The sequence below is a fragment of the Gymnodraco acuticeps genome, unplaced genomic scaffold, assembly GCF_902827175.1.
Source record: "Gymnodraco acuticeps unplaced genomic scaffold, fGymAcu1.1, whole genome shotgun sequence".
Classification (NCBI taxonomy): domain Eukaryota; kingdom Metazoa; phylum Chordata; class Actinopteri; order Perciformes; family Bathydraconidae; genus Gymnodraco; species Gymnodraco acuticeps.
The window spans coordinates 1,642,134-1,657,873 of record NW_022990966.1 but is presented as its reverse complement, the minus strand read 5'-3'; the positions used below and the strand labels follow the sequence as shown (position 1 = coordinate 1,657,873).

The window sequence follows — 15,740 nt, the reverse complement described above, 5'->3', positions numbered from 1 at the left end:
AAATATAAATGTATTTTAATTTTATAATTTATTTTAAATATTAACAATATAATAAAATAAATGGAAATATATACACCAGCAAATATTTAATATAAATACCATGTGTGTGTGTGTGTATAGCTATTGCTTTATCTGATTAATGTTATTTTCATATGAAAGTCCATGATTATAAGTATGCAGTATCATAACTACATCTTTGATGTTTATAAAAAACCAAACCGTTTGAAAATTGGTTGAAAATTGAGCAAGCTATGGTTATTTAAATAGTAAACCATAATGTTATGAATGAGAGAACTCCCTGTAGCAAGATGGCGGCCAAGTGGCAACGTCGGTCTCCATTGGCCAGCAGCGCGGGTGAGTCATCTAGTGTTTATATATATCTATGGTAACACCTCCCCCGGCCCTGGCGCGAGCGTTGAAATCAGGTTGAAATATGATTGGCGGCGATTTCATTTGAACGGTACGGCGCAAAACGAGAAGCATTCGGACCCAAGTTCTGAAGGAATGAGGTATTTGCGGTCTACAATGACAGAGAAGAGACTGTCAGTGTGGCTGTACTCAGCATTGAATCAAAACGCACTAAAGCTTTGGATCTTACTAATTTTGTGAGGCGTTTTGCTGAACAAAATGGTAATCGCCGCATTCAGCTGTAATAGACATGTCAACTTGATGCGCTGCTCACGGATGAGCATACCAAACTGTTAAGATGATGACCTAACGTGTGTAAATATATTTTTTTCTTTGAGGGGGTCTGCCCCCAAAAAACAGTTTTAAGTCCTGAGAAAGTCAAATAAGATGGTGTGTACAACTACACTGCCCAGCCAAAAAAAAGTAACCACTTTGATTGAACTAGGCCAGTAGGTAAGGGCTTTCCACTGGATAATAACTGCAGTATAAAAGAATGCATGACTGAAGTGATGGAGACCATGTTGAAGGCAAACAAAAAGAGGAAATAACAGGTCAAATCAAGCAAATCCCCCTCTCAGATTCCACAGCAACCAGAAGAACATAAATACTGGCTGGTGATTTGATTAATCAGCTTTGTGATGGAATATAAAATGCACAGTGCATTTCCTTAGCTGTGGGTGAGTCCACTGACACCACTGACAATGCTCAGTTGCTGGTGTTTGTGAGTTTGTATGATGAGGCAAAGGGGGAGTTTGTTGAAGATGTGTTGGGCCTGACGAACCTCAGTGGACACACAAGGGGGAATACATTTATAAAGCAATAATGGGAATGCTGAATGAAAGAGGGTGCGGCTGCCTTTATTCATAACTGTGCAGCTCTTACACTGCGACTCTGAGGGGTCAAGCACAGACACAATAACAATGAAAACTGCTGCATACAGATTATTTTAGTTTTTGCAACCTCGTGTTAAGAATCTTGTTGCAATTGTTTAAAAGTTTGAATGACCGTAATAAACGGACCTTTGTCTTATTAAAAAACATTTTTTGGACCTTTAAGATTTGTATTTGAGTACCCCTGCTGTAGAGGGTTAATATTTTAGAAACCGGACGAGTAAGACAACATGGCCTTTTTTGTTTTTACACCAGTACGCAAGCCAGCCAAACGGTACACATTTAAGTGGCCAATTCAAATTACGAAATATATTGTGAAAAAAAGGCAAGCAAGGTTGGCCAAGAAAACCCATTTAGAAGAAATAAAATACAATTAAAGTTATATTCAAATTCTCATTTTTACATTTTATTGTGCATTTGTCTCTTTTTTATAGAGTAATACATTACACTTAAAATACGAGTGTCTGTAACCATTACTGCACAAATATGTTCATATTTATTATTATCATCACTTGATTTTGTATACAATAAATCCAATGTATAAAATTATCAAAATATAAACATCTCATCTTATAAACATCACGACTATTGTCAATACCGGTATATCAAATAAGTCATTTTTTTGACTTTTCATTCTGTTATTCTGAGAGATGCAATAATACAACTGTTTTCAGGACACAACACCCTGTATGAGACATAACCCAATTCAGACTACATGTTGTCGACAAATTCTATAAACGACACATTTCTCATCGATACCGATTCGCGACACCTCTAGAATAAAAATATATTTTGAAAACTTTGTTCATGGTATGTTTTTATACTGTTCACCTCCTCATGTCTGTTTGCTGCTCTCAGGTCAGTAAACGTCTGCTAAAGAAGTGATGGCGAGTGCTTTGGAGAGTTCTGCAGCGCTGGTCGGGCGCCAGGCGTTAAAACTGACCGTGGTGTTTGCAGAGAGCATCAGGAAGCCGTTAGAGGAGAAGCGTCCCGGGATGTTTCCGACATCGAGCCACACGAAGGGAGCTACAGCGGAGGAGTGGAGCGTGACGGTGAGTAGGCTTTTATCCTCCTGCACTGAGGCCTGCAAGGACACACACAAAAGGAGTTTATAAGTTGCATGAGACTGATGTTATCAGTAGAAATGGCTTTTAAAATTACTCGCAAAACTGCACATTTTGCCTTTGTGTCTGACAAATGAAAGCTTTAGCGCAAGTTCAATAAGGAAGACCTAACACGAGTCACTTACACGTCACTCTATGGCTCCCTTCCCCCCTCATTAAATACGAGGGCGTCACCCCTCAGCAGCCAATCGCTGCACATGCTAAATTCCTTAAATGCCTGCTCTTCCTCCCTGTCAGTTGTCATTGCAGATGATCACACGCAACCCGCCTCCACCCCTCTCGCCTCCTGTCTCCTTCAGGACAAAGCTAAACCTTCCTCCTTCAGACCGGTCTCACCTACTCATCACCACCACCAGTGTCTAGACGCCGGGGATTTCATCGGAGCGGTTCTTTCCCTCCTGAATGATTATCCTGCAAACCGGGGCCTAATCGCCAAACACCATTACATTCTCCTGTTGTATTATCGTGGCAATCATTTCATTCATATGACGTGTAAACAATAAATATGTAATTCTTACATCACGTCTCTCCGGTTTGAACTGGTCTTGCTTTTGTACACAGTATAGCTCTGTGTTGTAAAGACCTAATTGTAGTTGTATTTTTAAGTTTCAAATGCTTTACTTTTGGAAAACTTAGTGAAAGTACGTTTTATTCAGCTCTTTATCTGTGTTCTGGCTATTTGCAATTTATTTTGAGTTGCTCTTTTTGTGATAGTTTTGTCTTTTTGAATGCTACATATTTAAGAAATGTTCAAATCACTTTGTGCTCCCAGCTCGAAAAGAGTTATAATTATCACTGCTGTAAAAAAAGCGAGATACCACGTATATTTTCTTTTCCATAGTCAGCAAATAGATGTCATGGAAAAAAAATTGCACCATCTCACAAAGTGACCAAAGCTTAAAAAATGTATCTTTAAACTCTGAGAAAGTAAGTAATTACAATAACCATTTTATATATTTTTTGTATCTTCCTAATGACATTTTGTGATAGTGATTTTTCACACAAATGGAATCACAGAATGATTAAAAGATAATAAATGAATCCTTAGTTATTGTAATATTTATAATCCGGGAATTAGTGAATACAAAAAATCCAGGTTGCAGGGAGTCTTACGGTGATGTTGGGTCTCTGGAGCCCCTGAGCGTCTTTAGGGGAGCTCAGGAAGTGATGGTTTGTGGGTCCGCGCTGCCCGCTGCTGTCCTCCAGGTGGAAGGCCAACAGGCAGGTGAGGCGGCTGCAGCGCCCGCATCCGCCCAGCAGGGGGTTCACTCGCTGCTTAAAAATGGCCGCCGCACTTCCTCCGGGGATCAGGAGCGATTCGGACCTCCGGGTGCAGACCGGATCCAGAGCAGACCAGTCGTACACCGACACCTGAGAGACAAGACAATCGATAGATGACACACTTTATCAATAGTAGAGATTGTTTGCAATACTGTTATATATTAAAAAAAAAATAGAATATGTTCTCTACCTGTGTTTTTAATTCTTGTTTTACTTTTATGTATGCACCATGACACCAAGTCAAATTCCTTGTACGTGTAAACCTACCTGGTAATAAACCTGTTTCTGATTGGGAAGAATTACAGTTTCTTGAATTGCATATTTTTTCCATGTTGCCATGATTTGAAATATTTGAACTAAGTTAGATTTTAAACCCTCATTATTGACCCTTTGTGAATAGATAAAACAATTAGCTTAGAAGCTGTTTCGTGTCACTGAATATATGTTCAGTTTTTGTAAATGCAATGTGAAGACAGAGTTTAAATAAGAAACGTACCACAGCGCTGAGCTTCAGGTCGTGACTCAGGTCGGAGACGGCGTAGATGAACAGCATGCCTTCGTCCTCGAAGCTGACCGGCAGGAGGGCGGAGAAGAAGCTCTGTGCAAAATAATGCAGCATCTTCCACTTCCCACCAAACGCGACACACACACACACACACACACACACACACACACACACACACACACACACACAACACACACACACACACACACACACACACACACACACACACACACACACACACACACACACCACACACACACACACACACACACACACCACAACACACCACACACACACACCACACACACACACACACACACACACACACCACACACACACACAACACACACACACACACACACACACACACACACACACACACACACACACACACACACACACACACACACACACACACACACACACACACCTTTTTTTTTAAACTGCTTTTTCAAATACATCCAATATTTGAATATATAACAATCGTATTTACCTCAAATTAAATATTTTGACACAACCCTGTCTAATCAAATTAAGGATTAGCAATGCTCATCACCAATTATATTAATATTTTTTATAAGAAATAGATTTCTATTATGATATACAATAACAAGGTGCCATCAAAAACGTGTGCGTTGGCTTATTATTGTATACTAGAGAGAAAATGGGCTGTGAAAAATATTTGAATACACTAAAATAAATAAAAAATGATATCCATTAAGAAAAACTCAAATGAAAAGATATTGCTTGGTTAAAAAAAAAAAAAAAAATTAAAACTAAAACAATACAAATGACTGAAAAGAAATGTACAGTTCAATTTATAAAAAATTGAAAGATCTGTGCCATTTTACAATTAGTAGTGTGTGGTGCATAAATGTGCAAAATAGTCAAATGTGAAAGGTTAACAGTATGAAACTTGAGAGCGATTGTAGAGCGATATAAAATAAGCACGCTGAGAGCTTCCTAACATTTAAAACTATTATAAGTTTGCTGCTTAGTGCGGATTCACTCACCGATGGACGACCACGAAGGCGCCTGCCAGACGTCGTTGAGCTGCCAGTAAAGAGCGCCCATCGTGCCTCCTTTGCCCTCGAGGATCTCGCTCCGACTTCTCCGATAAAACTCTGTCTGCGCCTTCACACACTGAGCCTGCATCACCTGGACAAGAAACACGATCAAACACTTTTAAAATGATCTGTTAATCAGCAGTGGTGGACAGTGACAAAGTATAATTACACGTAAAAGTGTACTTACTTTACTTCTACTTAAAGGTCACCTATTATGCAAAATCCACTTGTTCATGTCTCTTCTACATCAACATGTGTCCCCTCTGTGGAAAGAGACTCTGAAAGTTTCAGGAAAAAAGATTCTCTCTCTTTTTGTCCTGATCCATTTCTATAAAAACCTGTCTGAAAATGAGCTGATCAGATTTTGGCCACTTTATGATGTCATAACGTTTTTTTGTCTTGTGTAACCATTAGCCAATCACCAACCAAGGTAACCCCCCCCCTTATCACCTGAATATCCTCCTAGAGCACCATTGAGTTCTTTTTAACCAAATATCTCTCAGAGGGGCGTGGGGAGGGGCTCCTTATTTTCATCTAAAGTAACAGACAGAGAATCAGCACTTTGGAAACAGGGCTGAAACAGAGGGGATTATGGGTAATGCTGCAATGATCTGTTTGGTGTCTGGAGCCAAACACTTCAGAGACATGTTTATATATATCTGAGACCTGTAATATATTGATGAAAAACAGTATAATAGGGGATCTTTTAGTCACATTGGGGATTCAGGAATTCTACTTGTACTGGACTATTTTGAGATAAAAGGATTTCTAGTGAAGGATCTAAATACTTCTTAAACCTGTTTATCAAACGTTGGGAGGTCTGTGTGATGTACCTGAGTGATGTAGAGAGTATCTGTGAAGCGTCTGTGGGGGTCAGTGGCGTTGGGCAGGTTGAAGTGTAAAGACGCCTGCAGCAACATCTGCTGGTTCCCACTGTCATGGTGCTGACGGTGCTCGAAGAAAGGACTGTTGTAGCTCCAGTCTTCTTCTATAGAAACCTAAGAAAAACCAGAGGGAAACTTTAGACGATGTAAAAAATAAAAACACTTAAAATGCTGAAGTGATGAAAAGGTAAACATTTTTCTGTTTAGAAATTCCCCTTCACTGGGTAATAATGGTAATAAGTGGGGAAGTTCATGAGATCTTTCTAGAGGGTTATCAAGAATAACTTTTATCCAATGACCTTTTCCCTCTCTGTCTCTGTCTGTGTATTCTCTTGTTCCGATTAACCCAGCCAAATCTTTTTTTGTATTATCTCTTCGATTTACACACGGCATCTATTGTCTGTCCGTCCTGGGAGAGGGATCCCTCCTCTGTTGCTCTCCCTGAGGTTTCTCCCATGTCCCCTTTAAACTGTGGGTTTTCTCTGGAAGTTTTTCCTTGTACGATGTGAGGGTCTAAGGATAGAGGGTGTCGTTTTTCTCATACTGATATTCTGAACAATCTGTGCTGTTGTATTTGCTGTAAAGTGTCTCTACTGTAGGCTAATTGTATTATATGTACAGCACTTTGGCTCGACCAAAAATCGTTTATAAATGTGCTATATAAATAAAACTTGATTTGATTTGATTTGATTTGAATAAGGGACGGGTACTATCTCTGAGGAAAACATGTATTCATACATTTTACAAAAATAGAAATGAGGATAGTCTCTGCTTTTAAATTAGTAGCTTTTACAAGAAAAAAACTCACGTGTTTGAAATAAATATTACATAAATCTCATCACAACTACAGTGATATGGTTTATTCACAAAAACAGATTTTTTTTCCCAGTAAATGTAATCTCAGATTTAAAAAAATCAGTTTCTCTCCTAGAGTTATGACTTTATAATCTCTGAAACTATTTTCAACTAGTGTTTATTTACACTTAACTGTACTATTTCTCAATCTATTTCTCCGTTCTTTTTTTATTATACCTCGTTTTTTTTTAGATAACAATCTACTGATAAAACAACCAAGAAGAAAAGCTAAATATTAAGTTTAAAGGTTCCCCAGTCACCGGCTGCAGCGTGGAGAAGGAGGGCCAGGACTGGTAGCCGTACTCAGAGGCGAAGCGCGTCCGAGGGAAAGTCCTCCAGTCCAAGCAGTCCTCCGTGTACGTGTAGAAGTGTGTGTCTCCGTAGTGAGCGTCGTACGGGTTCTTCGCCACAAAGCCCTCCTGCTCAGATTCAAAGCCGTTTGTGGGACTAGAGACGAGGAACGGGCGACTCTGGTCCTCCTGAAGCAGAAATTAAATAATCACTTAAAGGGTTTTTTAAGGGTTCTAAAAGGATTCAATGGCTTTTTTTCTCATAGCTTAGAGTCTCTGGCTCCTCCAATATGGAAACATACAATAACCTTAAAGGTCCCCTATTACACTGTTTTTCATCAATATATTACAGGTCTCAGATATATACAAAACATGTCTCTGAAGTGTTTGGCTCCAAACACCAAACAGATCATTTTAGCATCCCATAATCCCCTCTGTTTCAGCCCTGTTTCCAAAGTGCTGATTCTCTGTCTGTTACTTTAGATGAAAATAAGGAGCCCCTCCCCACGCCCCTCTGAGAGACATTTGGTTACAAATAAGTTAAGAACACAATGGTGCTCTAGGAGGAGATTCAGGTGATAAGGTGGGGGGGGTTACTTTGGTTGGTGATTGGCTAATGGTTACACAAGCCTTTAACATAAAACCTCAAAGAAGACAATAATAGGACGAAATGGTGGAAGTTGGATGCAGGAATATCAAAAATGTATACATATAAGATAGAACATTCTACTTTTTTAGGACGGTAAAGAGTTTAGAGGCAGGCTGAAAATAAGGGTGGGATATAACATGAAAAAAGTAATTGTGTATATATTTTTTATATTCAACTTCACAGATCACAAATAACATATTGTGCTCCTTGTAGTTAACAGCTATTTTCCGATCAAAGTATTTTTGGGATAAATGGCGTTCGATTGGCCTCTCACCTCCTGAACGATCCCCCTTATGTTATCCACGTACAGCTTCACATAATCAGTCAGGTATGTCGGCTTCTCGGACTCTGGGATGTCAAACCAATTTGTGGCCAGAGCCGCTTCGTTCTCGTTGTTCCCGCTCCAAATGATGATAGAGGGATGAGACTTTAGTCGCTGAACCTGAGGAGTGAAAGCACAGACAAAACCAACAACCTTTAACAAACTTTTAGGATGCTTCAGCTACCTTCAGATGCTGTTAGTCAAATTCGTTTTGTTGGCTTTTGGTTAAATTACCATGTCAAATATGTTTTGATTGTTATTATTTAGTCTTATAAAACAAGGACCGGGCATAACAAACATTATTCTCAAGAGTGAAGAGATGATTTATGCAGTTTTTAGCCAATTTCCATCCATACTTTCTATCACAGTAACAAATCTAAAGATAGATCTGCATATAACTGAATGTAAAAATTATCAAATTATAATTCATTTCAATTACAAAACTTGAATCACGGTCAAATTAACATTGAAAAGACTCATTGCTCAATATAAATGAAACTGAAATGATGTTAAATAAATACGCCGCTCACCTGATGGAGGACTTCTTCTCTCACTGTCTGGAGGAAGTCTTCGTCAGTCGGGTACATCGCACAGGCAAACATGAAGTCCTGCCAAACCTGAAATAAAAACACATCTAAATGCTATATCTACAAAAATATCCATCTGTTATACAACATGATGTTCATGAGTAATAGTTAAACATTACTTATAGATGTACTATTAACGGTGTTATAGAGTTAGGTTCTATCTGTTTTTCCTATTAAGAAAAACAAATGAAATAGCAAGATACAATTAAAAAAAACACTGCTTAATAAAAGCCAACTATGTATTTTATACCATCAATAAATAAAATAGAATTTTTGTTTACTTTATATACTGTTGGCTTTAAAACCAAATGTTCCATAAGCCCCAGTGATTTTCTGATTTTAACATTTCTGCTGGTAGTAATATTATTAAAGGGGACCTATCATGCAAAATGCACTTTTTGATGTCTTTTATACATAAATATGTGTCCTCCCCGGTGTGTCGGGGAACTCACGCAGCGTCAGAAAATAAAACCCTCTCTCTTTTCCTCCGTACCCAAATCTCTAAAAACGGGGCTACAACGGAGCTGATCCAGATTTGCGTCCGATATGACATAATATCGGAAATGTAGGCTGGCTTTACACCCACGGCCCTATCAGAAACGCTGCCATCAGAAACAATGCCCGACTGTTTTGGACGTAATATGGTCGGTGTTTACATTAGCATTGCTAACACTCAGAGCTAACCTGTACTGGAAAGCATGTGTGTGAAGAAGCAGGAAATAAAAAGGAACTCACCTTGTGGTATAACCGGCAAGAGAGAAAGCCTTTGAGCTCCATATTGTTTCAGAAAGAATCCTTGATAATCCATGATATGGCGTTTCATCACGGCAGCATTTAGTTTAGACAGTAGCTGCCGGTAGAATCTCCCGCATGAGCTCAGCCCCCTCCTTTTTTTAAATCAAATTTCCTTTTTTGTAAAGCTTTATCCCCAAATCAGCACTTTTGAAACAGGAAGTGAAATAGAGGGATATGAGGCATGGCTAGAATGGGTGAACTGTTTGGTATTTTGAGCAAAACACTTCATAAACATGTTTTTTATATATTTTTATATATCTGAGACCTATGCTATTGCTTAAAAATAGCATGATAGCTGCACTTTAAATAAAGAAACATTGATATTATTTTTGAGTTACCATGATGCCCATCTCATCACAGAGGCTGTAGAAAAGGTCATGCTCGTACACTCCCCCCCCCCACACCCTGAGGGCGTTCATGTTGGCATCCACGGCCGACTGCAACAAGTCCCTTAAGCTGCAAACAGGGAGCAGAGACAAATCTGTACAAAGAACCAGGCAATACAACAATGAGTGATCTAGGGTTGAGCAATATGACAGTATATAGAGCGCATTAAATTCTCACTAAACTCACACATCAGGGGTGACTCGGTCCTGGAAGGAGTGCGCAGGGATCCAGTTGGAGCCTTTCAGGAAAATTGGTTTTCCATTGATGCGGAAATAAAAGCTCAAGCCTGGAGACCCGACCACCGGCTCCTGAACGAGCTCAACTGTACGGAAATAAACCTGCAGGAGTTGTTCAGTCAGACCAAGAAACACTCAAGTTTGGGAATTCAGTTTAATCTCCGTGGCAAATGTGACAATCCTTTAAACAAAAGGGACAGCAATATCTTTAGAGAAAGTGTGAAAATGTACATTTGAATACGATTTTAAGCTTGTGTCCTGAAAACCTCAAGCGAAAAAAATGATAATAACATGTATATGCCAAGAATTTGAATCTCAGCATCCAGATGTATTTTACAACATGGAAGTAGCATTTCAATTTGGATAAGAAAATGTGTTTTCTTTATGGAAAGCATCATTAGGTATATAGTACACTAAAACTGATTGATGATGTTCCACAATAAGAAGAATGGTTGAAAAGTCTCCAGTCATTTTTCAAAAACTTCCAAGAAAAGTTACACCCAAGATTTAGAGATTTCAAATTGAAGAGCTTACATTTTAATGGTGAGAACTTTAAGATACATAAGTGTTTGTGACTCTAACTCTACACCTGATTTTGACCCTGATTACTTTTCTAGTCATCATGGGTATAAACTCCTGTTTCATGTCAAATTAAGCAATTACAAATAAATAAAAAAACGGTCCATCTCGCTCATAATTCAGAGTGAAAATGTGTAGGAATCTGGGGATTTAGATTTCGGCAAACAAGTAATTTCAATTTCAGCCAATTCTACTACTGCAAAATTGTCAGAGTACACTGTATCACTTAAATGTCTAAATACTGTAGCACATGAGCAAGGTGAACTCTGACCTTAGTCTCTGTATTCAGGATCGTGAATCCGTCCTGAAAGCCTCCCACAGTGAGGAGGTAAGATGGCTGCTCACCGTGTCCGTTGGGCCACCACAGCTTCACCTCGCTGCTCTGAGAGAAAAGAAGAAAAAAGCATTAAAACATCTAAGTGTTAAGAAACACATTTTCAGATTTTACATATCAGATTTAACTCTGTATTTTGTCAAGTATTTATATAGGCTGGACCAGTTGGGAACTCTGGTATGGAGTACCGTGTTGATGTGTAAGTCAAAGCTTTTCTTGGTCCTTCCTCTGAGAAACTGCATCTGGAAGATCAGCTCTGACTCCAGCTCCGGTACGGAGAGCGAGATTGTACCGTTTGTCGTCTGAAGCGCATCGACATGAAGCTCAACATGGACTCTCCACTGAGAGCTGCTCACACCTAGACAGATATATATAGACTATAAATTAAAAAGGTAAACTATTATACTATTTTTCAACAATATATTATAAGTCTCAGATTTATACAAAACATGTCTCTGAAGTGTTTGGCTCCAAACACCAAACAGATCATTGCAGCATCCCATAAATCCTCTGTTTCAGCCCTGTTTCAAAAGTGCTGATTCTGTGTCTGTAGCTTCAAATGCAAATTAGCTCCCCCTCCCCACGCCCCTCTGTAGAGTGATTGGTTTAAAAGACACATTTTATTATCCAGAATTGCTGTAAACTTTTGAATAAAGTAGTTCATCTACTATTAGTAGTTTGTTTAAATGCATTACTTGTGTTTGTTTTTTTCATTAACTTAAAATAAATCTCACGTACCCCATGCAGTACTCCAACGTACCCCTAGGGGTCCGCGTACCCCGATTTGAGAACCACTGTGTTAGAGGATAAGTTCTTTATGTATTTAGGGTTTTATCCAACAAGAGGTTGGCGGTTAAGGTAGACGTACTGTAAAGAGGAACAGAGGAGAGCAGGACGAGCTGCAGGACGTCAAACGCCTCCAGACGGACCCCCCTCCACAGACCCATGGTGGGGAACGAGGGACCCCAGTCCCAACTGAAGGAGCTCTGCGCCTTCACAGAAACATTGGCTAAATGTGTTATTATTGTGAAAGATTGAAGTGATTTGTTCTGCATGCTTAGATCATTCGTTAAAAGACAATGCGGAGATCATTCTGGTTGGGCTGCGATAAAGGTCAGTGTTTAGTGAAGGGGTAAAACTCAAACAACTAAATGGTAAGCCTCGTCGCATCATTGCCTAAGCCATATTTTAAGGTTTTCACAAAGAGTGAAATTCTGCCCATGAATCAGGAGATGCCCTTGAAGCTTTAACTCCCGTTCATTCTTCAATCTGTCGCCCGGTGTCCCTCTCACTTCCTGACCGGTCTTCTTCCTCATTTGAATCAAAGAGAAGAGCTAATGCTTTACTTGTGGTCAGCCGAGCCCGGCTTTTCATGGAGGCGCCATCTTTGTATGCCTCAGTCAAAGAGATGACTCACAAGAGTTAGGCAGATATCTCAATTTGGCCAAAATATGACATTTAGGCCACTAATGTAGCCTACATAAAAAATGTACAATCTGTGCAGCATATCAACACCCTATGTTCTATGTCCTTTGTTTTGGGATGAACATGTTTGTGTAATCACTCTGGTTGTTTAACTGTCAGGTTCCCAGAGGAGATGTGAAACGCTGCAGGAGGTAAACTCACCTTTCTGATGAAATTGACGTGACATTCCCCGTGCTGCACGTCTGGAGGACAGTCCGGAGGAACTCTGTATGCAGAGTGCGCTCTCCTCTGATCGGACGCATAGAGAACTGGAGACAGGAAGCTCACCTTCAGCACGTTATCCCCGTCCTTCAGAACGTCTCTGACTGAGAAGGCCTGCACCAGGAAACGGACGTGTTTGCATGATTGAAATAATGCATTTAGGAAAATGTGCACAGTGAAATGCCTTTATGTTGGGAAAATACTGAATGTACTCTTCTAATATCAGAGTAGCACATGATAACAAAGACCCTACGTAGTTGTGTACGTAACAGGATGAATGATTACCTAGAAGAGCGTCAGGACTGTTTTAGGCATATGAGAACTATGTGATTAACATGATGATTCAGCCTCTATGGAGATAGGCTGTCATGTTTATTGCTTACGCAGGCCTTAGCTAATCTGAACTAAACATTGAATACTGCTTTGAACCGATATTCTGCATGTTGTGACTGTAACACTCTCTTGTATATCAGCATGTCAAGGACACTATTCAGGGAACTATTTGTCCCACGCAGCTCTGTATGTGATGACTACTTCCATTCTTGCAAGGATAATAAATACATGTATCCTGATATTGAAGCTCGAGCCAGTGACGAGTGATGTTTTTCTAACACTTACATATCTCTGAAACATGTTGTCTGTCTCCCCGACACCAATCCCATTGAGCCATATCGACGCTATCGTGTCAACGCCGTCGAAGACAAGCAGCACCTTCTGTTTGGATCTGTGAACGCAGAAAACAGGAGTCAGGAACAGGATACAGAAAATACTTTATAAATACATGTTTTACTGACCTGAGCTGGGTCGAAACAGTAAATGTAGTTGTGTAATTCCAGTTGTCAAAGGCAATCCATCGATAAGACACATCATTAAACCTGAAATATGGATCCTAAAAGAAAGTATGGAAAACATTTAGCTGGTAGAAATTACTTTAAATTACTTTTTTAAAGTATTGGTTTTGTTTTACCTGCTGCTGATAGAGCAGCATTTCTTTACATTTTTTATGCCAAGAAAAGAGCAGTAAATCAGGATTTAAGAAATATTGAGATACTTAGATGTCTATTTGACATGTAGAGTACCGTATTTTCATTTCTATTTTGCTTTATTATGACATTACAACTTCACCATCAGACCAACATAGTCTTAATCAGCACCTTTTGATTGTACATTTCTTTCTGAGTATTTGTCTGAACCACAATGTCTTTTTGGATTGTAAAAGTTGTATTTTATTAGATTTAATTTAGGTTTTCACTGCAAAGTTTTGCTCGGCACACCAAAAATAAACATATTCCCTAAATGCATTATTATTTTTTGGCTTTCTTTTGTGAAATAATGAATCTGTTTTGGGCCTGAGTGTAATCCACTTCATTAAACGCTAAAAAAAAAATACTGGGAAACTGTATTAATCCTAAAAGTTGGACAAATAAAGTAAAAGTGTAACATTAGCCTATGGGATGTAGTTGGACAAACTGCTTAAAATGCGATATATCATAATATAATATAGTAATATTATAAAGTAGGACATTTCCAGCTAAATTGTTGTTAAGTATCATAACATAAGAACTCTACCTCAAATTTAAATGACCTCAAATTTACAATTTAAGTATCGTATACTATAATTTAGAGAAGTAAGCAGAAAGTAAAATATCCAAAAAGTGTACTTAAGTAAATGCACTTAAATCCACAATTTAAGTGGAATTATCATGAAAACCAGCATCAAGTCTCTGAATCAGGAGTTGGAAATAGTAATACTTCTTTATTGTGTATCACATAATGAACCGACCTGGATGTATCCCTGTTTCTGTAGAGCTGAATGAACACATCCGGGTACTTCCGCAGGCAGCAACACGGAACCATTGGAGTTTGAAAGACTCCACTTACCGTTTAAACTTAACGTTTCTGAATAAACCCGGGGTAAAACTCCGAACAATAAACACAGCAAAAAACCGGGAACACAATTAGAGTTCTCACACAGAGTCATGGCTTTTTCTTTGTTGTTTTTGTCATGGTAAATCACTGAAATACTCTTCAAAAGTGTGCTATCAAGGTTCTGTTTTTGTTTCCCTAACAGCCGTTTCCGTCTTGGTCATGTGACCCACCTCGTGGCAGTCAGGTGATATAAGTCTTGGCGCAAAAAAAGAGTTTATTTATTGAACAATTAACAAAAAACAAAGCAAGTTTAAATCATGTAAAAAACCTTTATAACAAGAAATTGTAAATATAGCTAAAATAAATCAATACAAAATAACCCAGTAAACGGACATATAATAATGAATATACACAATTACTACACGCATGTTTTTAAAATGAATGACATTCAAAAATGCATGAAATCATTAATTATGTTACATTTTACACTGATTAGCAATTATTTTTGCATCATTTAGATTTGTATTTCTGTAGGTGGGGTTTTCATAAATGTGGCTATATGTAATAAATAAACAAAAGTTGATTTATTCTAAGATTGTTCTTAGTTTCAAATCCAAACCTCTTAAAAAAACAAGTTTTACTTTTATATTTAGGCGAGTTGTAAGAAGTCATAGCATTCCCATAAAATATGTTTGTACATGTGGAAATATTTTTATTTTCTCACTTGTGGCATAACGCATTATGTCAAAACGTAAAATATAGGATTTTTTAATTTACAATTAATTTAAATGGGCATTCTCTGTAAGTGTGTAGTAAACATTTAGTACATCTTTATATTTAATAGTTGATTTGAGTGTATTCATTGTATAAATAATCACCATCTGCAGTTATTTTTATTTCACTATCAGTTTTGCTGGAAATAAAACCAAATATGCAAGGACCATCACAGAAGGGACGTTTGAGACACTAGTGAAATTCCGGTACCACTTTAC

The 15,740-nt window shown here is 38.5% G+C and overlaps 1 protein-coding gene across 3 annotated transcripts; it reads right to left on the bottom strand.

Annotated features, from left to right (window-relative positions):
* Positions 1–1,682: 1,682 nt before the first annotated feature.
* Positions 1,683–14,959, bottom strand: manba (mannosidase, beta A, lysosomal). Of its 3 annotated transcripts, none has more exons than XM_034235213.1 (17): positions 14,663–14,959; positions 13,674–13,768; positions 13,498–13,603; positions 12,820–12,993; positions 12,062–12,185; positions 11,382–11,551; positions 11,131–11,241; positions 10,231–10,382; positions 9,996–10,113; positions 8,806–8,892; positions 8,228–8,395; positions 7,275–7,493; positions 6,109–6,273; positions 5,225–5,366; positions 4,200–4,345; positions 3,536–3,793; positions 1,683–2,382 (listed from the first exon to the last, which is right to left on the bottom strand). In XM_034235213.1, exons 1-17 carry the CDS (start codon positions 14,858–14,860, stop codon positions 2,158–2,160), a joined length of 2,658 nt encoding a protein of 885 aa, XP_034091104.1. In that variant the 5' UTR covers positions 14,861–14,959; the 3' UTR covers positions 1,683–2,157. The 3 variants fall into 3 exon arrangements, with proteins under 3 accessions (XP_034091104.1, XP_034091105.1, XP_034091107.1); XM_034235214.1 differs by having other exon boundaries at positions 12,062–12,179; XM_034235216.1 differs by having other exon boundaries at positions 14,851–14,897.
* Between the last annotated feature and the right edge of the window lie 781 nt (positions 14,960–15,740).

Coding starts and splice junctions, on each gene's coding strand:
- manba (XM_034235213.1), bottom strand. CDS start 14,860: ATGACTCTGTGTGAGAACTCTAATTGTGTTCCCGGTTTTTTGCTGTGT. Junction 12,994..13,497: donor ACAACATGTTTCAGAGATAT/GTAAGTGTTAGA, acceptor TTCCTGGTGCAG/GCCTTCTCAGTCAGAGACGT. Junction 8,396..8,805: donor GAGAAGAAGTCCTCCATCAG/GTGAGCGGCGTA, acceptor TTCACTCCTCAG/GTTCAGCGACTAAAGTCTCA.